At 42.2% G+C, this 26053-nt stretch overlaps 1 protein-coding gene across 11 annotated transcripts in view; it reads right to left on the bottom strand.

The window, feature by feature from the left end:
- Positions 1-14890: 14890 nt before the first annotated feature.
- Positions 14891-26053, bottom strand: part of LOC137546613 (delta-type opioid receptor-like) — a 146807-nt gene continuing 135644 nt past the window's right edge. For all 11 annotated transcript variants that reach the window (XM_068269277.1, XM_068269274.1, XM_068269273.1 and 8 more), the window contains 2 exons: positions 23107-23459; positions 14891-18659 (listed from right to left, as the gene is read on the bottom strand). In XM_068269277.1, the coding sequence (XP_068125378.1) occupies positions 18127-18659; positions 23107-23459 (886 nt within the window). In that variant the 3' untranslated portion in view covers positions 14891-18126. The remainder of the gene's footprint in view (positions 18660-23106; positions 23460-26053) is intronic.

The following is a 26053-nucleotide window of genomic DNA, read 5'->3' as shown; positions in this document are numbered from 1 at the left end:
CCGTCCTCCGGGTGGTGCTGTACTCCTATAGCGAGATCGCCGCCTGTCCTTATGACGACAATAAACAATTTCATCCGAGGGATTGAGAGCCTCAGAGGACCAGAACAAGAATGGCTGCCAGTGTCTGGATCCCAGTGGAGGTGAGTTAGAAACACTGCCATGCTGTGCCGTGTCTGCATACCTCCCGGTGGCTACCCAGAGTCAGGCTTGGGAATACCACTCCTGGCTTCCTTTTTCCATCCCGAGCCTGACTTGGAGTTACCACCGATGAGGTTAATAGCCCTAAAAGTATTGGTGTGTAGTTGTTTGTACTGATTCTCAGTTTGTTTATAGTTCCATTACTGAGTCTTTGAATTAAGTTTTTTAAGTCAATTCTTGGAATCTTAGCACATGGGAGCCGACCTGAACAATATTTAATGCAGCCATAGTTAAACCAAACCTACTGACAGATCATGAAAGATGTTTTTGCTGAACTTACAGCCCTAATCATCCTGCATTTTTAATATTTGCATTAGCAATGCATAAAAAGTTTTTTTTGCATTGCTTGTATGACTGACTTCTTGCAATGAGGATGATGGAGCAGTGATGTTCACATACTGGTAATGTCACCTTTGACGAAGAGTAAAAAAAAATGCAATCATCTGAGAAAATCCATTCTTGCCTTTACATTATAGCTACATTGTCTGAGCGGGGTTCCTGCAAGGCACCATTAGATATGATAACTGTTGCTCCATCCAGCCAGAACTGGCAATATCAGGATCTTCACATTTTTTAGCGCCAAGACTCATAATGCTCTAGCTTGGCAAATGGCGTCCTGATTAGCCAGCAAGAATAAAAATAAGAAGGCTTTGCAGTTGAATGGTTTCATCTTTCCAGTTCCAGCGTCAACAAATTTCCCATTTACTTCCTTCTCTGCCTCTTATTAAATGCTTTTAATCATTTGTTCCAATTAATATGCCCATTTCCACACTCCTCCTATTATCATTTATGCAAAAGACATCCCAAATTAAGAAATTGCTACAGTTTCATCCACTTTGTTAAGTACTAGAAAAGTAAATACAGAATAGTAATTAAATTGTCAACAGCAGTAGAGGAGATGCACAGTGACATTCGCAGAGCGATGCCCTGCAGAACTAGGATAAACACAGCAGACATATTCGACAACACATTGGGCTCGATTCACAAAGCGGTGCTAACCCAGTTAGAGACTTTAGGCGTGATAACCATTGCACCACGCTGGTGAAAAGCCAGTTTAGGCGTGATAAGTTTAGACGTGATAAGTTTAGGCATGATAAGTTTAGGCATGATAAGTTTAGATAAGTTTAGATCGCACGCAAAGTCCTGCACGCAAAGCAGTGCCATTAAACTCTATGCGAAGTGCACCAGACTTTGCTAGCGCAAAACTTTTGATCAGCTGTGCACTGCGGTGCTAACCCAGTTCGTGCTTAAACTTATCATGCCTAAACTTATCACACCTAAACCTAGCATGCCTAAACTTATCACACCTAAACTTATCACACCTAAACTTATCATGCCTAAACTGAGTTTAGGCATGATAAAGGGCTTTTCACCAGCGTGCTAACTGTTAGCACCGCTTTGTGAATCAGACCCATTGTATACAATGCAATTCAGTGTTCACCAGATTATCACAGAACTCTCATTTTATAAACTGTCTCCACTTCCTATATTCCAGTCCCCCTGCCTGTCTTTATGAATCACAGATCCTAAACCATTGTCACTCATAAGCCACATATATCAAATAGAAATATATGTGCCCTGCAGCTAAAGAAAATGCAATTCCTAAAAATTTGGTATTAAATATAAGCATTTGAAATAGACTTGTCACATACACTGATTTTTACTACTACAGTATCTGAATCTTCACACTAATGCTCTTACAGTGGAGTCTTACCTTCCAGTGATGACTATTTATCTTGTTACTACATTATTTGTAAGCACCTTATTCGATAGTCTGACAGTGTCTCAATGGTATTGACTGATACTCTCATTTGTTTCTATTTAAGCTTTTAAACAAACCCATTGAATCTTGCCACGTGTTCTGAAGTGCTATAGAAAATAGGTCTGCAGAGTAATGTCACAAGTTCTGTATGTCCTAGCAAAGAAATATGAACACAGTTGCTATGGTAGTCTCTACCTATTGACTTGAATATAAGCAGTCTTTGCTCCAATGCAGAGGCTGGTGTATGAACAGGAAGATGGTTGGGGGTGTGGCTTTGTGGAAGTATCCAAACAAACTTCCTGTCTGCTCACAGGAATCCAGCCACTGCTCCAATAGAGAGGCTGATGTCTAATCAGATAGGCATGATAGTGGCTGTAGTCGCTGAGTTATATTCCTGTACCAGGGAATGATAAGAAGCTAGACATGCAAATAATAAGCTCACACACCCTACCCTATTAGGTTAAACTTGACTGGCACACTGGTTACAAATGCCCATTTGTGTGAGGTGTACATCAATTAAATCATATACCTCAGGTATTTAACCAGGTTATTCAAAGAGATGGGATGCTGTGTAAAATGTGAATAAAAACAGAATGTGTTGATTTCCATGTCAATTACATACTATAAAACAATATAAGCTCAAGTTGAATCTGATATCAGCAAAAGTGTTGGAACTGGGGCAACAAAACACTAAAAAAGTTGTGTAAATTTAGAAAAACACCTGGTGAAATATTTTAGAACTAATTCAGTTAGCTACTAACAGGTCACTAACATGACTATGTACAGTGTAGATTGTGCATCCAAGAGAGGCTGTCTCTTAGCAGTAAATATGGGGAGCAGTACACCGCTCTGGGAAACACTTCGTGTGAAAACTGTGCAACAGTTTAAGAATAAAGATCCTCGGTATAAAATTCCAAACCATTTGGATATGTCATCATCTACAATACATGCACTGAATTAATGGACTAACATTTTCAAAGGGCTGATGTTCTACAATGCTTAAAGTGCATGAACATCCAAGGAGAGCAGCAACTTACTGGGACCATGCTCTATAAATTACCGGCCTTGTCATGCCTGTTTGCTTGTGTACCCAGTTATAGCCTGATCATCATACCATAGTCCTAGGACCAATGCTTTTTGGTGGGTAAGCCAGGTAACCTACTAGCATATTTTTGAGGCATGGGCCCATATCCTATTCACTTTTTCTCCTTAGTTTTCTCCATAGATTTTTTTTAGCTTCTGTTTAAAATAACTTTTCAGCACTTTGCAATTAAAAAAGTACCAACAAGTAGGTGAAAAATACTATAAAAATTTGTTGAAAGTATTTTCTTGTTTGCAAATGCTTTAAAGGGCATTTTATTGACAAGGTGTAAAAATACCACCTTGGAGAAAAAACAAAACAAAAAAAAACGTGAATTGCATACAGGTCATAGAAGGAAACTAGAGTGGCCAGAGAAAACCCAGGCAAGTACGAGAAGAACTTTCAACCTTTTCATAATCGGAGGTCAAACCTGGGACTCTAGAGCTGCAAGGCAAGAGGGTTTCCTGATATCACTACAAGAATCAGTGGCCCTTATACAATTCACCTTTTCTTCTGAGATTTCTCCTAGGTGATATTTTCACTCCTTATCAGCAAATGCCTTTTAAGCCACCAGCAAGCAAGAAAATACTCAAAATAATTTTGAGAGTACTTTTTGGTCATTTTTCAATTGTTGAAGACAATTGTTGAATTTTAAACAGAAGATGAAAAAAAAATATCTCCTAAGAAAAAAACTTAGGAGAAAAAATTAATCGAATAAGGCCCAGAGAATCCAGGGGAATCTCTGTTCGCAAAGGACAGGGCTAAAAGCAAATAGTAGAGTGATCACCGGGCCCTCGGGTCGCCCTAGGCCTAGACCATTCAACTTATAAGAGCACAGTTCAAAATAACTTCTGTACTGGTAAAGGGTACATTGGTGGGTATGGCATGGGTAGCTTGTACATCTGGGAAAGCACCATTCATGCTGACTGAAAATATATGTTTTATAGAAACATTTCAGAAGAGCAGCAATTGGTCTCCCAGGTGTTGAGTGTTACTAAAGCAAGAGGTAGATGGACATGGACTTGTCCCAACTTCTATCATGGGTGTTGGTGGTATAGCATTCCAATTGACCATATATTTTCAAAAAACAATTATTTCTCAATTTCAAAATGTGTTATGTTGTTTTGTTCTATTTTCAGTTACAAACACAGAACATTTATATCGCACTTTTCTCCTGGCGGACTCAAAGCGCCAGAGCTGCAGCCACTAGGACGCACTCTATAGGCAGTAGCAGTGTTAGGGAGACTTGCCTAAGGTCTCCTACTGAATAGCTGCTGGCTTACTGAACAGGAAGAGCAGAGATTCAAACCCAGGTCTCGTGTGTCAGAGGCATAGCCCTTAACCATTACACTATCCAGCCACTATCCAGTTAAATGTGCGTCTGCATGCTTTGGAAGTCAACACCTTCTGTTTTATGTACATTTTACATAGCATCACAACTATTTTGGAAAAGGCTTTGTACTAAAACTTTGTACTGCTGTTTCACATTTTCCTGCAACACAAATTCTACAGATAAATACCCCCCCCCCCCCTTTTCCATTGACCACATATCAACTATATGTTATCACTTATTTACAGACATTTATTGTATATTTTTTTGATTGATTTACTAATGTTTTGTGGACCTGAGTTTGTTTGAATTTATAAAGTCTTAATTCAGCCTCCAATTTTAATCCATATAAATAGTAAATATGCATTAATGGCTATGCACAACATTTTATGCATTGCAACTGTAGTTTTAGCCTAGGGAGTGGGAGTTACTTCCCCAGCACAAATCAAATCACCTGACCCAGCTTACCTCCTCCCACTGTTGATGAATAATTAACACTTTGTAGTCAGGACTGCATCTATAGTTTGTCTCTGATCAGTCTGTAATTAAGCATTTAACTAATCCCACACCTTACCAGTGTGTTTAGAAAAGCCACATCATCACATCACTCTGTCTGCAATAACAAAACTAAATATTTCTCAGTGCTCTTTTATTTAACTTATTGGGAAGAGATGATGCCAATCTACAAATCTCTCTTGCTCTCCACAAGAGTTCATCTCTGAGCATGAGCACATAGGAATTGGGCAGGATCACTTATGTATGCTAGTAAGAGACTAGCTGGTACCCCCTCCCAGCTCCTGCCTGACCACCTCATGGCCACAATGATGGGATGGGGGAAGTGTTTGGAAAGCTCACAGACTGTTTTTCAGTCTAACTAGGCTGCAACTGAAATTCAAATGGAAAGGCAGTTTTGCAAACACAGCCAGCCAGGTAATGGTGTATGTGCAATGAGCAAAATTGCAAATCCTATCTAATAAAGAGCAAGTGTCCCTGCCTCCCATGTCCGTGTGTCAGTGCTTTTTTGCACTGCGCAAGTGCAGGAAGGTACGCAGAGACACTGAAGAGAGCTGGGGGGAGGACTGGGCCAGAAGGGGCGGGCGTGTGTGTGCGGGTGCGTGCGGCAGGTGCGGGCATGGGGGCTGTGCCAAGCGTTGACAAACCTAATCCGTTTTTAAACGGGCTAAGGTCACTAGTCATGATATATTCCACATCATATGCATTAAAAAAGTGAGCCTGCACTCAGGCTTTTAGCAATACTCAAAACCTGGCCTGGATGTGTATTTAAAGGACACTTGAAGTGAGAGGGATATAAGGCTGCCATATTTATTTCCTATTAAACAATACCAGTTGCCTGATGTCATGATTATCTTTCAGGCATTAGTAGTGTCTAAATCACACACCTGAAACAAGCATGTGGAAAATCCAGTCAGACTTCAGTCTGTGGCAGAGGACCAGCAGGAAAGCAGGGAATCTGCATTGTTTAAAAGGAAATAAATATGGCAGCCTCCATATGCCTTTCACTACAGGTGTCCTTTAAAAAAAAATCTAGTTGAAGATGCATGTGTTCAAGTTCAGTCACTCAGCTGCTGACTCAGTAACTCTCACTATGATATAATATGAGCAAGTCAATGGCTTTAAACCAAGTTGCATATAATTTGTAAAAAATCCAAGCCAGGTTTTTCGAAATCACTTCCGTTCTATATTGACCTCGATCCTTGAAGGACTTTAGTAATTCAGCCCTTTTGTGTGAATTAAGGAAAGGAAAACAAGAGCCAAATATATAACCACATTCCAGTTGTATTTATTTACATTTTTATTTTCAGATCTCAAATGCTTCAAAACACTTTAATAAACCCACTCACTGTTTACACCTTTTGTCTCTATATATAACAGCAATACAAAAATATTAGAAAAATATCATAAATATAGATAATATATATACGCTTGGGTGTGCTGCCTGTGGCTTTTCCGAATTAGGCAAATATAACATTTTCGATGTAGTATCTGAGATGGAATATACATGTGCAAATATAGTACTCTTATTTTTGTAAAATATCAGATTTTTTTTTAAACACATCATAATAAAGTTTTTAATCATAATGACTTGTACAGCATATACATACATTAATATATTAATCTGTTGAAAAGGAATATCCTGGCCTGTGTGTATGATGTGATAAGGTCCTTAGTAGTATTCTGCATCATTCTTAAAGTGAAATTCTACCCTTTCTAAAAATGTGCTAGCAACATGGAGTGTTGCCGTTTAATCTTATTAAATGTTACCATTCCATTACTATTTGCAGCCAGCTATCAATTTCCAAAAACAAGTGTAAGCACAAAGTGCACTAATTTTCTAGCTTGAACTCTATACCGTGTTTCAGTACAGACAGCCCATGCATTTCCTCTTCCTGTATGCAGTCAACTGCTCCGTCTATGGCCTCTGCAGTTGCCACAACATGATGAAGCTGAGACAGAGGGCAACCAGAGGCGGACGTAGGCCCATGCAGCCGCACAGGGGCCCCATGCCCTCTAGAGCCCCTGCAGTTGCACCACAGTTAGAGTATGATTATTCTGTAGGCTCTTTTCTGTGTATTTCTCTCTGAAACCCAGGAGGAACAATTGCTTGTGGCCCAGTCATACACATGTATGAGATGTGTGCTACATTAACACCGCGCCTACAGAATGTAACCTAGCTTCATGTACTTTTAGGTTCCAACCATAACCTTATAATGATTATGGCCACTCACCTTGGGCCCCTTAATTTATTCTGGACAGGGGCCCACTGTTGGCTTTGTCTGCCACTGCCAGCAACAGCCCCACTTACTGGCTCTATGCTTAACAAATCAAATCACATCAGCAAAGGTTAATTTAGGACTTTTAGCTGGAGATGCTTTGTTGGACACACTGCTTACTAATCAGATGATATATTTAGGTATGTAAGGTTCATGTAGAATGGGAAATAAAACTTGTGTGTTCATTTCTTGAAAAGAGAATGTTCTTCTGTCTGACTTCACTCCAATAGCACCATTCACACCTCCACTTGCCTCGGGTCGTGGAGCACAGTTATGTAGGCATTGAATGAGCACAAGGTGATTTAACACACGAAATAGCGAGCACAAGTCATTACAATGAAAATGTGAACTCATTCGGCAGAAGATGATTTGCAGGCTGAATAGAGAATGCTAATTAAGTCCCTTTTTGTTTAAAAATGATTTACAGATTTCTTCTCTTCTGTATTCTAAGGACTGTCACCCAGACTGTGTTCTGTCTATTCTTATACCTTTGTCGTGTTATGTTTGTTGTGACTGGCTTTTCTCCTGTAAGTGAGCAGCATGATGGACCTGTCCATAACACCAAAGGTGCTAGCTTTCATATGTGTCTGTCTGTCCTGACCTAAATGCATTCTCGTATCACTTCTCCACCAACCAGACATATGAATGCTTATTTTGTAATCCGCCCACATATACCACTCGCCCGTTCATGCAGTTCATTTAGCCACCTTCTCATCAAAACAAACCATCCATCATCCGGACCTTGCCATTTTAGTAAAATAGGAAAATGTCATTTGATCTAGATTTACCAAGACAAGGGATGCACCTTTCATTAAAGGGAATCTATAATTCATTTCAGTCAAGCAGCTGAAATTATCCAGCTTGCTGATCTTTGCACTCACAGTCTGGCACTCTCAGGTTGATTTACTGATAGAGATGTGCGCTGAAGAGCAATCAAGTTAAACTCTCTTTACTTTAAACTGCACCTGCCATCCCTCCTTTAAGAAACTGATGCGAGATGGATGGATGCTTCAGAATAGCCTCAGGCCCCTTTCACACTGGTGCAGTGTGTTACCCTGTTTCGCCGCAGGATAATGGTGTACCAATGTAAGTCTATGGGGGATTTCATACCTAGCACAGTGCGATGCGCCAGATGTCTCTAATTTGACGCATGGGCAACAGCGTGTTGGGGGCCGGCTTGTGCACTGACGTGGGGTGGCAGGAAGTCATGTAATTCTATGGCAACGCAGCTTTTTAAAAATTTTCGTCTTTCACGTTGCGGCACGCATACATGGAAGCTTATTTTTTCAATACACTACTGCGCAATTCTAATTCAAGCCCCATGAAGTGAGAGTTAAAGAGCCTCACTTCCTGCTTGGCCTGCAGCCAGAAGGAAGATTACTGCACATTGCCCCGGTAATCTCCAAAGGCTATTTTTCTCACCGCAGCACTCCTACAGTTCCGGTTGCCAGTCTGAAACTGGCCTCACTGTCCTCTTTCCACTATTGCCTCTGCTTACACACTCTGAGACCCCACTGTAAGTCTTTGCATGTCCTGGCATTGCCCCGTGTGACATAACCTTGTAAGACACACAGGGGAGCAGCTTGGGGCTGACAAAATGGTGAGCACTCCAGCCCCACCCTCTGCACTGCTGTTTATTTGGCACATGGTTATATGGAGGGAGGGATAGGACAGAGCAAGTTCATATTAGGGGAATAAGGGAACCCAAATGACGCTTCAGGATCAGGGATGGTTTTAGCTAAAATGTGTCCTGACTGCCAGGGCAAAAGTTAACATGGGCAACATACATTTTAATACTGTACAAATAGTAACATGTAATTTTATGCATACATGCAAGCTGATAAACAATGCCTTATGCTGATACACAAAGAGAAAAAATTATGCTGAAAATAAACTGGCTTCAAGCCATTCAAAGGCATTACAGCCCTTTATTCAATTCATTTTGTCTCCTAAGTTTTCCCTTAGGTGATATTTTCACACCTTGTCAAATAAATGCCTTTCCAACTACTTTTTGGTACTTTTTCAGTTGCAGAGTGCTGAAATGTTTTTCTGAGTAAGGGCCTAGTAAATATGATATTCCTCCATTATGTCTCCATAGGCAGGGCCAGGCCGAGGCAGAGGCAAGAGAGGCTCCAGCTTCAGGGCGCAGTGTAGGAGGGGGCGCACAGCTCACTCAGCTTATCATTCCCCTATTGTGTTTGAAGCAGAGAGAAATAAGACAAGGGGATACATGGCAGTGACTGCAAGCCAGATAACTAGAGATGAAGGTGTTGGGGGAAGGGGTTGGCGGGGGGTTGGGTTGAGGGCTTTGGGGGACTCTTGGTTTAATAGCAATCAGTGAGTGACAGCTGGGGTGGGAGGGATGGAGGGGCACTCTTTGTTGTCTCAGCCTTGGGTGCTGGAGGACCTTGTCCCGGCTCTGCCAATGGGGCATACATGCAAAAACGACGCAGGGTGAAGCTGAAAAATGGCTCACCCTGCTATTGCAAATTTCCCAACTGCGTTTACTATTCCGCCATGAACTCAGGGGTAAGATACAATGCGGCATCTGAATTGCACTGTTTTATTTTATTGTTTTCATAATTTGGGCTCCGCCTTTGCCAGCACCCAAATTACCCTTTGAGCATAGCAGCTATAATCGTAATTCACATTACAGTCTATGACTGCACCCAAAAGTGCCCTTTTAGCCTGTCTCGCCCCATAGGGCCTAAGTGAATAGGTGCAGCCATAACACTCCCCTCCAAAGGCAGGCTAACAAGAAATGGATAAATCTTACTACTGGAGCCCGGTATACCATATTTTCCATGTTTTCCTGCTAACCCCTGCATTGTGATGGGGATGCAGAAGGACTACAGCCAGGCCCTCCTCTGAATTAGAGGCCAGGTTATGTTTTTGACCTCTGCAACTTCTGACCTAGTGGCCCCTAGAGAGCTTTTGGGCCCCAGGTAATAAATCAATTTGTCCCCATTAGAGTGTTGACCCTGGCCAGAATTGGCCACTGACAGCATAGGGAGAGCCTACAAGAGATATAAGTAAAGTATTTGCATTTCTATGCTGGTAGTTACAATCTTAACCCAGTGGTAAAGAGTTCTAATAATGGGTGTGTAGATTTCCTGTAGATGACTATGTCTGAGCAACCTCCCACTACCCAGGCCAGAAAACTGAGGAGTGCAAAGATTTGTACACGGAAGCAACCCCTGGGTAAGCACATGAACCATAATGGAGGAACTAACTCCTTAGCCTAATTACATCTCAAGCAAAAGGTTAACTATTTTGGAAGTGGGGAGGGGCACATTTTGGACAATGGTTAATATGAGTGGTACGACAGGCTCTCTATGTGAAACTGGAACAAGTAACCCTAAGCAGGAAGACCTTCAGCACCATTTATCACCAACATTCAATGCAGTTTTATCATGCTTATTGTTTTTAAAGAGAAACTCCGACCAAAAATTGAACTTTATCCCAATCAGTAGCTGATACCCCCTTTTACACGAGAAATCTATTCCTTTTCACAAACAGACCATCAGGGGGCGCTGTATGACTGATATTGTGGTGAAACCCCTCCCACAAGTAACCCCTACCACAAGAAACGTTCAAACTTTTGGCAGTTTCCTGTCTGTGTACCTTGCTGCATTGTGGGAAATAGCTGTTTACAGCTGTTTACAACTGCCAAAAACCATGCAGCAGCTACATCACCTGGCAACACTAAAATGTTCACTGGAGTTCCTCTTTAAAGAAAACCTGAACTGAAAATTAAAAGTCAAAATAAGCATACATAAGTCATACTTATCTCCCGTGTAGTCTACTCCTCAATCTTTCTCCTCTCCCGCGTCCTGTTTGTCCACTGTGATCAAGGGAATTCTCCGTCCTCCATTTTGAAAATGGCCATTACGCCATAACAGCTTTCTGGTCAGCACACTGTTAAACTGTAACATCGTCCACTTGAGCCATAGGGAAACATGGACATTACCGGGCACATCAGTTGTCCACTCAGCTATAACTGACAGCAACTGATATGTAACTGACAGCAACTGATATATTTTAGTTCTGACAAAATGTTGTCAGAACTGGAAGGGATGATTGTCAGAAGAAAATGGTGAGCTTCTGAGAGGAACTGATGGCAAGGTAACGATTTAATGTTCATTTGAAGTTACCTCATGTCTTAATTTTAAATAATTTTACTCAGTACAGGTTCCCTTTAAGTGTGGCTGTCTAATCGAAGACACTCAGTGGAAGTGCACTGCAGAGAAGAAAGCTAATTAGGAGAAAGCAGGGCTGGAATCAGGAAAACACAGACGCATTCATACTGTACACACATATACGGTACTTCATGACATTCATCAAATATATTTTTAAAACCTTCTTTCCATTTTAAAGTAAGTAATACTGGTACAATGATGGTAGCAAATTTCAGCCAGGCTTGCAAAGCAGGTTACACTGTATATGCTTCAGTCTAACCCGTGTGATAGATTTGAAGAACGACTACCAGAAAAATAGTTTCACTTTTTTTCAGTTTCTTTGTGCAGCAATTCAGCTTTAACAACCCTTCAGAATTGCAGGGGTCTATTTTCTGAAGCAGTGCCTTTTAGTGCTTCTAGACTCAGATCTAGCCAGCAGTCTGAGCAATGGCACCTGCATTATTTATGCTGGCCACAGAACTTCTCACATCTATTGCAGTAAAGATGGGAAGATTTTGTAAAGGGATCACAAATGCTTTGACTCCTTACCTGCATTCCAGCCCATTACTGTCTTCTCCCTTGTCCTTGTTTAAAGGGGAACTGAAGAGAGAGGTATATGGAGGCTGTCATGTTTATTTCCTTTTAGACAATACCAGTTGCCTGGCAGCACTGCTGATCCTTTGCCTCTAATACTATTAGCCATAGCCCCTAAACAAGCATGCAGCAGATCAGGTGTTTCAGTGGTTCAGACTTATAAGTCTAATCTGACAAGACTAGCTGCATGCTTGTTTCTGGTTTTAATCAGATACTACTGCAGAGAAATAGACCAGCAGGGCTGCCAGGCAACTGGTATTGATTAAAAGGACATAAACATGACAGCCTCCATATACCTCTCTCTTCAGTTCCCCTTTAAACTAAACAACATTGTGTGTTCTTGCTATTATTGTACCTGAACTATAAGTGTGTGTTTATTAAGATTAAAGTGAACCTGATCCGAGTAAAATTACTTAAAGAGAACCTGAACTGAAAATAAAAAGTCAAAATAAACATACACAGGTCACCCTTACCTCCCATGTAGTCTGCTCATCAATCTCTTTCTCCTCTCCTGCGTCCTGTTTGTCCACCGGGATCGATGGAATTCTCTGTCCTCCATTTTGAAATGGCTATTACCCCATAATAGCTTCCTGGTCAGCATACTGTTAAACTGTTATATTGCCCACTTGAGCCATAGGGAAACATGGACATTACCTTACACATTCAGTTGTAACTGACAGCAGCTGATATATAACTGACAGCAACTGGTATATTTCAGTTCTGATAAAATCTTGTCAGAACTGGAAGGGATCACTGTAAGAAGAAAATGGTGAGGCTCTGAGAGGAACTGATGGCGAAGTAAGAGTGTAATATTCATTTGCAGCTATATCATGTGTTTATTTTAAATAATTTTACTTAGTTCAGGTTCCCTTTAAAGAGAACCCGAGGTGGGATTTAATAATGTTAAGAGGGCACAGAGGCTGGTTGTGCACACTATCACCAGCCTCTGTTGCCGTATAGTGTGCCTCCAGGACCCCCCTGCGCTCTGCTGTTTCCTGTAATAAAAACCGCCATGCTAGCGACATGCACCTTGTCGCTAGCATGCTGTTTACCTATGTGGTGCCATTCAGCGCCACTCCCCACCTCTTCTATATTGGCGCTCCCCTCCCGCGTCCCTTCCCTCCAATCAGTGGGAGGGAAGGGACGCGGGTGGGGAGCGGAGCTGAATGGCACCACATAGGTAAACAGCGTGCTAGCGACAAGGTGCATGTCGCTAGCATGGCGGTTTTTATTACAGGGGACAGCAGAGCGCAGGGGAGGGGCCTGGGGGCACACTATACAGCAACAGAGGCTGGTGATAGTGTGCACAACCAGCCTCTGTGCCCTACTAACATTATTAAATCCCACCTCGGGTTCTCTTTAAAATAAACACATGATGTACCTGCATTATATTATATTACATAGTTACCTCACTGTCAGTTCCTCTCAGAAGCTCACCATTTTCTTCTTACAATTCCTTCCAGTTGTGACAAGATTTGCTGTAGTTGTATATCAGTTTCTGTCAGTTATAACTGAAAGGACAACTGATGAGCAAGGTATTGTCCATGTTTCCCTATGGCTCAAGTGGACGATATTACAGTTTAACTGTGTGCTTACCAGGAAGCTGTTATGGGGTAATGGCTATTTTCAAAATGGAGGACAGAGAATTCCATTGATCACAGTGGACAAACAGGATGCAGGAGAGGAGAAAGAGATTGATGGGTAGACAACACGGGAGGTAAGTATGACATGTGCATGTTTATCTTGACTTTTAATTTTTAGTTCAGGTTTGCTTTAAGCCTAAATAGATGGATCCTGCATGGTTAAGCAGCTATTTTCTTGCTTTACATGCAACCAAATGCTGGGCATTTAAAGAGACACTGAAGCGAAAAAAAAATGATGATATTATGATTTGTATGTGTAGTACAGCTAAGAAAAAAAACATTAAGATCAGATACATCAGTCTAATTGTTTCCAGTGCAGGAAGAGTTGAGAAACTCCAGTTGTTATCTCTATGCAAAAAAGCTATTAAGCTCTCCAACCAACTTGGTCGTGGAGAGGGCTGTTATCTGACTTTTATTATCTGAACTGTAATTGAACTGTTTACTTTTCCTCTAGCAGAGAAGAGTTTATTACTTCACAGACTGCTCTGAAAGACTCATTTTGAATGCTGAGTGTTGTGTAATCTGGACATATTATAGAGTGATGCAATGTTAGAAAAAACACTATATACCTGAAAATAAAAATATGAGAATATTTTCTTTGCTGCTAATCTTCTAGTAATTATTCATAGTACACAACCAATTCATTATATCATATATTTTTTTTCGCTTCAGTGTCTCTTTAACAACTGTGCAGTTACCATAGCGGTTGCTGATTGTCATTGACTCAGATGGTAGTGAATTGGGTACAACAGTGCTCAGACTTCACAGCAGCACCACTGCCCCCCCCCCCCCCCCCCCCCCCCATACCTTCAGCCACCTGTACACACTGCACATACAGCCGTAGTAGTGAACAGGCCCGGCCCTAGACTTTTTGCCGCCTGAGGCAATTTTCAAAGAAATCGCCCCCGCCCCCCCCCCAAGCCGTGGGTGTGGGGGGCCGCCTGAGCTGGAGGGGATAGCGGGCAGGAAGGGGGTATTGGGCCTAGCGGCGTAGCAGAAAGTGACGTCAGTGGAGCGCACGCTGACCTGTAACGAGGAAGAGGTGAGTAATCCCCGCCCGTTGCCTCTTACAAATAGCTGAAGCCAGCACGGAACTTTTTAAAGCTGGAGGGGAGCGGAGGACAGGGGACCCAGGCGAGGAAGGGGGGGGGGCCGACCCCCCTCCCCGCCGCTAGGCCAAATACCCCCTTGCTGCCCGCTATCCCCTCCAGCTCGGGCGGCCCCCCACACACATGGACGGGCGGGTGCCGCCCCCCCAGAAGTGCCGCCTGAGGCAAAAGTTTCACCCCGCCTCATGGGCGGGCCGGCCCTGGTAGTGAAATCATCACCAGCCATTCATGTCAATCTAGCCTTCCTTTTATGTGTTTTGTGCTATGTAGAGGACAATGAAAGATGATGGTGCTATGTAAATATAAATAAATATAATTAATAAATGTGCAGTGAACCGTGATGTTTCATGCTGTTCATTTCAAACATCCCCTTGTGCAGAGAAGCTAATGCACCTGCCGGGATGTTGGACATAAGCACACACTGCAAATTCCCTGCTCTTTACTGTACAATACTTTAATAGAAAGAAAAAGACATTGCTTCCTTTACCAGATAAAACTTACTTCTGAGAATAGCTTTTAAGCCTGCCAGAGTTCATGTCTGTATGATAAAGGGTGCTTTACAATAAAACAAATCTTCTGTACTCTGTAATATTACTTTCATTCAAGACATTCATTCAGGAAATGAAAAATGGATCTATTTGGTAAAAGGCAATGGATGATATGATGCTGTGTAATCATTTTATGATCATCCAAGGACGTAAAAAATAATGTCTTTTATGTCCAGGAAACTGAGTAATTCCAAATCAACCATGTCAGCAAGATAAGGCAACTGCATACATAGGATGATCTTCAAACATCTGCTATTCCATTGTGTGACACAACAAACCAGTCGTCCTGCTGGCAACATTCACAGCTACTGAAGGAAGGTTAAAGTGAGGATTTTTGAGACAATTTTCTATATTTATGGCATTCTATTTACTTTTTGTAAACAGACCTGCTCATAGGAATGTGTACATGTGTGTAATCATTAGCTGGATGTCGCTTTTTCTTTAATCAGCTCATACCACAATTTACATCTCATTTACAATAACCTAATTCTGTCAGCACCCCATAATAACCATTAAAAGGAGACTTAAAGTACAAAGTACAAATCCACCTATTTAGCTGTGTCACACTGCAGCACAAGTAGAAAAAAATCAATGGTTTAAATAAAAAAATAAATTAAAAATGCTGGACAGGAAATGCCTACTACTCTGCCTAGCTAATGCTAGGTACACATCATACAATTTTGTGTTAGATAGATGGTTCGATAGATAATTTCCAACATGTACGATCTTATTTCCGATCATTTTTTTCTGATCATTTTCTCATAGAAGTAAATGGAAATAGATAAGAAAAGATAACAGAGTCGAATCGGACATCAATCGGAAATTCATCGGACTGAAAATCGACCGAAAAAACCCATTGTGTGTACCCAGCATTAGGCAGAGATTCAAAGTTAGAGCTTCACTGCTCTATCCTGGGAGATCCATGAGAGATCACAGTGAAGCACTTCCCCTGATTCTCTTCAATTGCTTGTCTGAGGAGCCAGAACCAGGGGCATAACTACAAAACATGGGGGCCCCCAGCAAAACTTTAAAGGATCACACCAATTTCCATTGCCTACTCCTTTTGACCCTCACAGTCCATCTTGCAAGGGTCATAAAACAAGTGTGGTCTTAACCACTTGAGGACCCACCCTTTACCCCCCCTTACGGACCAGCGCTGTTTTTTGTGATCTGTGCTGGGTGGGCTCTGCAGCCCCCAGCACAGATCAGGTGGCATGCAGAGCGATCAGATCGCCCCCCCCCCCCTTTTTCCCCCCTATGGGGATGATGTGCAGGGGGGTCTGATCGCTCCGGTGGAGAGGCATGTTGCGGGGGCACCTCAAAGCCCCCCTCCGCGGCGGAATTCCCAGCCCCCTCCCTCTCCTACCTGTCCCCCCTGGTGATCTGGGCTGCACAGGACGCTATCCGTGCTGTGCAGCCTGTGACAGGATGTCCTCTGTCACATGGCGGAGATCCCCGGCCGCTGATTGGCCGGGGATCGCCGATCTGCCTTACGGCGCTGCTGCGCAGAAGCGCCGTTCAATGTAAACAAAGGAGACATACGTCTCCCGCGTTTACATTTAGTCTGCGAGCCGCGATCAGCGGCTCGCAGGCTATTCACGGAGACCCGCTCCGTGATCTAACAGGAAACGGCCGCTCACGCGAGCGGCCTTTCCTGATTAATTAGGGAGGCACCTGGCGACGCAGATCTGCGTCGCTGGTCCTCCAGCTACCACTTTGCCGCCGCACGGTATCAGTGTGCGGTCCGCAAGTGGTTAAGGATCTCCACACCCATAACATGTGTAGCCACAAAAACACCTGATCTGCTCATATGCAGTTGTGCCCCTGGCCAGGACCCTTTTGTCCAAACCATTTTAAAACAAACATTTTTTAACTTTAAATTTGTACTGCACTAGAATGTGACCATGAAACCTTTTGTTTTTAAGTAAGGGCCACTAGAAGGGACTCATTACAGATGATCAGAAAAGAAACCTTAGAAATAATATTTACCAATGTTCTCATATTGTGTTTATTACCCTTCGCTGATCCTTGTCTTTCAAACATCTGTCTTGCGATGTAAAGATAAAAAATATATATATATATCATTACCATATGGTTCCGTGTACTCTTTTGTGAAATCTAGCAAATCTACAACTTTTCCTATTTGTTCTGTATACAGATATGTTGCTAATATTAAATAGTAAGTTCTTTGTGCAAGTTAAGTTGTTTATTGCTTCCTTTCAGAAAATAAGTCCCAGAAATCCAGATTTAACAAAGTCGTCGTGCTCAAACCCAGACCAGTGCTCAAAGTTTACATTTTCCTCTTGAAGCATTTCTATGAAGCAGATGCCTTTATTCCTGTACTTGTATCACAAGATCAGAAAGCCTGTGTTCATTCTGCACATGTCTTGAATAGTTTCACTTAAGAATAAGCCTCCTTCCTGTAGATGTTGGAAGACAGGCTGAAGGCAAAGTCAGGAGTAGCTAAACTGAGATCAGTAGGATAATTCGTACACTGGATTTGCCTCTTCGGCAAGAGCTTTCACTAACTGGACCGTTGTTTTCAACTTAGTATTTTCAAGTTTATGGAAGCAACATAGGTAGCAATATCATTAGTAAACTCTTAATCCTCCAGCTGCAGCTGGATCTGAAGTCACTTAAGATTCATTTGTAAAAGACAAATCTGATTGTCTGCTCTGTTGAAAAAGACTGAAGGACTCTGTAGAAGTCCAAAATTTAATGGATATCATTGGAAAGAGTTACAGTAGATTAGTGTTTTGGGTTGCCTCTAAAAATGGACACAGTAAATCCTCCTGCTAAAATTCAGTCGTACTGGTAACCTGAGTGACTTCAGAGTTCAGGTCTTCTACTCTGCGGCCTCGGGATCCCCTCCTTCGGCCATCCATGTCTAGTCATACCGGCTTGTCTGGAACATGTGACTGGGTGCAGGTGGATACTTGATCCCGGGTGGTGTTACGGGCTCTGCTGAAACTGCCCTGATCAGAGTGTGAACGAAAGGGAAGGCAGAAGTCTCTGAAGCATCTCTTGAAATTCTCATCTAAGAAAGCATAGAGAACTGGATTCAGGCTGCTGTTGGTATATCCCAGAGCAATACAGAAATGCCAGCTGGCCACAACATAGGGATTCCTCTTGTCAATGTCCACCATTGTCCACACAATGACAAAGATGTGGATGGGGGTCCAGCAAATGATGAATGCAGCCACCACAACCAGAACCATGCGGGTTATGCGACGTAGGTTACGATCTTTCTCTCTTGAGCCAGACAGGAGGCGTACGCTACGCAGGCGAAGAATCATTAGCCCATAGCACACTGTAATTACTAGGACTGGAATCACAAAAGCGAAAATGAAGACACAGATTTTAGTGACGGTGTCCCAGTACCAGTCCGGGTGTGGGAACTGAAGTGTGCAAGCTGTTGCACCAACTGTAGAAGAGTAAGAGTAAGAGATGGGTATTGGTTAGCAGCTGATTTACTCTTTCTTTTCACTTATCCCAAACACAAACAAGCTCAAACACATTTTAACCACTCTTAAAGTAAACCACTTAGGCATTTAAAACTAATGATAGTGTTTCTGTATCCCTGACACCTAGGCGCTTGCTGGGAGCTGAATTTTATGTGTCAGGTAAATAGAATTACCTACTGAGATTGCAAACCAAATGAGACTGGTCAAACTTTCACGACTTTAGACCTACATCTCTGATCTCGTCCACAGATACATACCTGGCTGCCCTCTCTGATCCTCTAGCAACCTTCGCCTGACCACCCCGTGCATTTCCCGCTCCAATGCACAACTGCAGGACTTCTCTAGTGCTGCTCCACTCTCTGTAACTCTGTTCCACCACCCATCAGACTCCCCCTCTACCTCAACACCTTCAAACAAGTCCTCAAAATGTATGTCACACTATGCCCTGATCCTCTCCGCTGAACACTTAATCTGCAACCCCTACCTAGTGTGTCCCTACCCCCTCCCTTAGATTATAAGCATTTGTCAGGGTTTTCCCTTCCTAGTGTATCCTACAGCAGTCAATCATCATGCACTCTTCCCATGGATTGACATGGACTTGAGTTAAATGGTCTGAATTTGTATCTTGTCACCCCTATTTATCATTGTCTGTATATCTATTTATTTTCCAGCGATGTGTAAAATGTTTTCCTTTATAAATAAAATAAATAATAATCACCCAATCTGTCTTCTATCTTCTATGTCAGGTGCTCCATTGAAATGAATGGAATGCTGGAGCCAGGTGTGCAGCAACTGACCTGCTCTTAAATAACATGGAAACTCCTCCATCACCCAAGTGTCAGATGTTGATATTGCACAGCAGTCAATGTAACCTCAGCCTTTACTTGCCATACCCTGTCCATCAAGGAGCTGTCGATTAGGACACTGGACTGCTTAGGTGTAAATTTGGAGGGGAAGGGGGTGGAGTGTAGTAAGATAAAGGAAGCATTGGAGTAAATTGTCTGCATTGCTTGGTACTGACCACTCCAGTGCCTAAATCAACAAAACTGTAAGTGCCAAGATTACACATATGCAACACAGGAAGCTCAGATCACAGCAATGCCTTAGGTGTCATTAGGACAGGAAGTGAGGTTAAATTTCCCCTGTAGGGACCCTTCTGCAGTAACCACACTTTATTACACAGAAACATTGTATAACCTTGTGTTGCACTTCATTATAAAAACTGATACATTTATTTATGTACATTTCTTATACAGTATATTTAAAAACATTAGCTCTTATGTCTACCAGTTTAATTCATAATGCACTATCTCATCCGTTTTTAATGGAAATGGATGAGATGTTTATAAACACAAGTTAATGCACACATTGATTTTACATGTATAAAACATTTTAAAAGTGTTTCCAGAATGCACATAGCTGCAATTATATGGAAAACATATGAACAGAAATGGGCCTCAGTGCAGGGATGTACAAAGATATGCATGGTTACATTGCATTAATGATCTGCTGCTTACTCGCTCCCTGCTTTTTGCACATAAAGGAAGTAAAAAGTCACCCCTGTGAATTAGCCATAAGTCTTGATGGGCCTCTAGTTGTAGAAGATACTGTATTGTGCAGGAAAAGGCTGTCACGATTATTATATTTCTTCAGTGCAATGCCGAAACTCCCTGATGTCTCCCAAATATGGGCTAGAGAGCTAACCAGCGACTCCACAGCACTGGGACATACCCAGCCAGAAAAACAAATACATATTAGTACTGTTTACACAGCTCAGGTTTCTCAATTAAAACAGTGTTACTACTAATTACAATACTTGTTTGGCTAATTGGAATGATACAGGTTTCCAAACCCGAAATTCATTTAATACAGAGCTAAAGTAGCGCAGGCCTTATAAATAATTTGCTGTGGGATCTCTTACATTTAGTTATGCCATCAAAATGAAGAATAACATTTTTCACTTTTGTGTAACTGTAAACAATATAAAAAAATGCTTTGGAGTGGATATGGACATTATAGAGTAGATTTATGCCAGTTAAATTAATCAAAAAATACATCAGTCACTCACTGTAATTTGAGAAGTCATAAGATGCTATACATAAAAGATCACCTCTCCTTCTTTCATTACTTGCGGCCTTAGTGCTCTTTGATGTGCTCATCTGACTCACAAGAGGCAAATGCAGCCTCCTGCCCCTAGGTGCTGCTGATCAGAATTTTAGAGCCTGATGTACAATTCTTAATCACAGATCAATGCACAGACCATTTTCCAGGCGGCAATCAGAGCCATCTAGTGGCTGGAATGAGAACAGTGTGGAGGTGTGGCACACAGGATGAAGAAGAGGAATGTGTTTCTTGGGATCTAAAGACTTTATAATTTACAGTCAGCAGCTCAACCATTTTCGAAAATAAATGTATTGAATGTAACATTGCATGTATTTCAAATGCCAACCTGTGCATTATTCCTTTATTTTGTATTTATTATAATCAATGTATCAAGCATATTACCTACATGAAAAGAAAACTTGAGATGAGAAGAATATGAAGGTAAACATGGTGGTGGTATTTTTAAAGGGAACCTGAGGTGAGAGGCATATGGGGGCTGAAATATGTATTTTCTTTTAAACAATGCACATTGCCTGGATGCCCTGCTGATAATCTGCCTGTAATACTTTTAGCCATAGACCCTGAACAAGCATACACATCAGATGCTTCTGACAAAAATCTGACAAGATTAGCAGCATGCTTGTTTCATGTGTGTGATTCAGACACTATTGCAGCCAAAGACATCAGCAGGACTGCCAGGCAACTGGTATTGCATAAAAGGAAATACTGTATATTCTGGCATATAAGACAACTTTTTAACCTTTGAAAATCTTCTGAAAAGTCAGGGGTCATCTTATACGCCGGGTGTCATTGATGCTGGGTGATCCGCCCTACCCTGTTACCGCCTCTCAGACCTCGCTGCTGAGGACTGTAGTGAAGCGGTGCAGGCGCAAGGTCTGACAAACAGGGAGGCAGGTAGAGCTGACAGATCCGCTAAGGCCCGGTTCACATTAGCGGTGGCCGTCCGGAATCGCCGTGCCGGAGCCGGACCGCTTTCAGAACGGACGGAACGGACGCACGGCATGGCAATGAAAGCCTATGCGTCCGTTCACATGCGTCCGTTCTGCCGGACCGGAGCCGGACCGGATCCGGGCCGGATCCGGACTCCGGCGTCCGTTCCAACATGCGCTATTTTTTGGTCCGGCTCCTCCGGCAGCCGTATCCGGAGCGGAGCCGGACTGCACCATCCGGCCAATACAAAGCAATGAGAGCCGGAGAGCGCACAACACACTGGCTACAAAAACCGGACGTTCTACCCCACTTCCTATGCATTTTGGATGGGGACCACATGGGCCCAGCGAAGAGTGGGGCAGCATCGATTTCATGCTGGAGCTCTTTTTGCCAGCAACATGTCTGCTGAAGGAGGCGAACAACAGAGAGAATTCCCAGGTTTACGAGTAACAACAGAGAGAATTCCCAGGTTTACGAGTAAATGCCTGGATCCATGGTCCCAACTGCAGTCTCTGTATCCACGGATGGTCTCCACACGTCCACCTGTCTCCAACAATGACCCCAGACCCTTCTGCTGACCTCCCAGACCCCAGGTAATTAAAAGGATGTTATCTCCTTAAGAAACCGGATCCGGACCGCAACCGTGTTCACACCGCACGGAAACCGGATGCAAACGGACCGGATCCGGATAGGAACCGTACGGATCAGGTCCGGTCCGGATACGGTGCGGTCCGGACATCCGGTGCGGTTTTTACTAAACCGCAAGTGTGAACCGGGCCTTAAGGAGAGGGAGAGTTGACCAATCCAACCAGTCAATTGCCTATATACTGGGCACCACATACAGTACAGCACCAGTACCTGTTTATATATAGCACCAGTATGTGATTTTTTTAATTTTTATTTAGTGTGCGTTGGAAGAGGGGTAATCTTATATGGCGAGTATATTCCAAACTCTATATTTTAACTGGAAAAGTTGGGAGGTCGTCTTATATACCAGTCTGTCTTATACTCCCAAAAATACGGTAAATATGGCAGCCATATATACCTCTCACTTCATACTGTCATTTGTGTGGCTCTAATGTTGATCTTTTAGCTTGAGCATTGTCCAAGTCACATCTGGAACCAGTAAGCAGCCAATGAGGTCAGACTTGTTTGATCACCTGATCTGCATACTTGTTTTAGGTGATCAATTCAGAAGGTGTCATCAGAGGATTAGAATGCCACCCAGGCCAGTAGTATTTTTTAAAATGAATGACATTAACAGCCTCTATAGTCCTCTCACTACAGGTTACCTATAGTCACAATTTTTTCATATTCTGGAAATATTCAGACAATACTTCAGTTAATACATACCTTTGTTTGTTTTTGTAACGGCCATAACCATGATGGGCACTCCAATAGCTGATGATAGAATCCAGATAAAGACATTTATAGCTTTGGCCTTTGATGGGGTTCGAAAGTCCAGCGCCCAGACTGGATGGCACACTGCCACGTAACGGTCCACGCTCATCATGGTCAGAGTGAATATGCTAGTGAACATATTGTAGTAGTCTATAGAGAGCACAATTTTACACAGGATCTCCCCAAACGGCCAGGTCTCCATGAGATACTTGGCACTTTGAAAGGGTAAGGTGCTGGTTGCCAGGGCGTCAGCCAGTGCCAGGTTAAAGATGTAAATGTTGGTTGCAGTCTTCATCTTCGTGTACCTTGGAAGAATAGACAACACTAAAATATTAACATGTCAATCATTTTTCTCGTCCAATGAACTGTAAGAACTTCATGATAGATTAAATCAAATTATATTATTCCCAAAGCTATAGCTAATGTTGCCATTAATTATGAAATACCATTTTGACTTGTGTGAAATCTGCTTTATTGTGCTATGAATTTAAACAATCCCTTGCTGGGCTTTTGTCTCACCCAGCTGTGTCAACAATGATAACCAATTTCTTTCTGGCAGAGCTGTCACATGATTATTTAATAGAAATGAAATAGGGCTTTCATGGAAGAAATAGGGTCCGATCCAATTCACTATTTCTCCTAAGTTTTCTCCTAGGTGATATTTTCACATCTTATCAATGAAAAGCCTTTTAAGCTACCAGAAAGCAAGAAAATAGGAGAAACATGGAACTGAATCCGGCCAATAGTGTTCATAAAACATACATTTTAATAATGTATGAATTAGACCACCAATCATTGCAATATCAAAAAATATGTTACACTTTATAATCTTGTAATGACGTTAAAGAGACACTGAAGCAGTAAAAAAATTATGAAATAATGAATTGGTTGTGTAGTATGGATATTTACTAGAATATTAGTAGCGAAGAAAATATTCTCATATTTTTATTTTAATTTATATAGTGTTTTTTTTTATAACATTGAATGATTCTCTAATATTTGCAGTTTACACACATTCTAAATGATTTTACAGAGCAGACCAGTGAACTATTGACCTGTTCTCTGCAGAGAAAAAGAAAATACAGTGACTGACAGCTGAGATAATAAGCTTCAGAAGACAGAGCTCTCTGCGACTTTGAAAGTCGTGGAGCTCAATGGCTCTTTTGCATAGATAACAACTGGAGTTTCTTAACTGTTCCTGTACTGGAAACAATATTAGACTTATGTCTCTGCTCCTAATGTTTGATTTCTAAAGCCCCATACACACACACTCAACAGCGGTCTTTTAGGCTGCACAATTAACAAGCAACTTTTGTTGTGAAACAAGATGAACAACCAAAAAAAAGTTGCTTGTTGCTATTGTTCAAAGAACTGATAAGACGTCAACCCAACTGTTGGATTGACAGCTTATCAGTCTTATCAGTTCTTTGAACAATAGCAAGCAACTTTTTTTGGGATGTTCAACCTGTTTCACAACAGAAATTGCTTGATAATTGTGCTGCATAAAAGACCGCTGTTGAGCGTGTGTATGGGGCTTTAGCTGTACTACACATACAAATCATTATATCATAATTTTTTTTCGCTTCAGTGTCTATTTAAGATCTAACAAAATTTCAGGACCTTGTCAGATTATTAGACAGAAAGCTTAAGGAATCATTAACATTTTCATAGATAATTATGTTTGTAGGGAAACACATATTTAAATTGTATATTTATCTCCTTAGCATTGTACGCAATTTTACAGAAAGTGTAATTGCCGAGTTTTTGCTCTTGATGTTTGTGTGAGTGTTTAAAGAGAACCCGAGGTGTGTTTAAAGAATGTTATCTGCATACAGAGGCTGGATCTGCCTATACAGCCCAGCCTCTGTTGCTATCCCAAACCCCACTAAGGTCCCCCTGCACTCTGCAATACCTCATAAATCACAGCCATGCTGTGAGGCTGTGTTTACATCTGTAGTGTCAGTCTCAGCTGCTCCCCCGCCTCCTGCATAGCTCCGGTCCCTGCCCCCGTCCCTTCCCTCCAATCAGCAGGGAGGGAAGGGATGCAGGCGGGGACTGGAGTTCTGCAGGAGGCAGGGAGAGCAGCAGACTGACACTATAGAGATAAACACAGCCAGCTCTGACAAGCTGTTTGTCAGCAGCGTGGCTGTGATTTATGAGGGATTGCAGAGTGCAGGGGGACCTTAGGGGGGTTTGGGATAGCAACAGAGGCTGGGCTGTATAGGCAGATCCAGCCTCTGTATGCAGATAATATTCTTCAAACCCACCTCGGGTTCTCTTTAAGTGATGCAAGGGAGATGCTGGGCAATTTCTGAGTGAGATCCTGTGCATGGAGCTGTCTTCAGTACCACGCATCACTTCTTGTCTCCATGTTTTTTCATGTTTTGTTTAAACTTTTTTTTTACCCAAAAAGTCATGTAGCTCCTCCAAGCTTTTTCAACCTCTACTGCATGCTGAAATCCAGGATGGTTGAGCTGGCAACTGTGGGGCACTGCCATCTGAACCATAGTAGCTGGTATGGTCCATAACAACTCACAGAGCACTCTGCAGGAGAGGACCACAATGTCAAGAAGAAGGGTCTCAGTATTCCCTTTATGCATTAGATGTGGGTGTAACTACACACACATGTGGCAGTAGGTCCAGGACTGGTACTTATTGTGGAATCTGGGACTCTTTAATACTAAGGGTGCACCCTTAGTACAGGTGATCCTCCCTTTATAAACGTCTGACGTTTTGAATGACCCACCATTATGAGAATCACACTTGTCCCAATTGCATAATTTCTGCAACGATGCAACAGGGACAAAGACTGTAGAGAGCTACATGGAGCGCAGGTGAGGGGAGAGGATAATGCACAGAGGAAGACCAGGAAGAGAGAGGGAGCACAGGGTAGTAAAAA

This window comes from Hyperolius riggenbachi, chromosome 2 (assembly GCF_040937935.1).
Source record: "Hyperolius riggenbachi isolate aHypRig1 chromosome 2, aHypRig1.pri, whole genome shotgun sequence".
NCBI classification, from domain to species: domain Eukaryota; kingdom Metazoa; phylum Chordata; class Amphibia; order Anura; family Hyperoliidae; genus Hyperolius; species Hyperolius riggenbachi.
The sequence above is the reverse complement of the archived record's forward strand: the minus strand, read 5'-3'. Positions and strand labels throughout refer to the sequence as shown.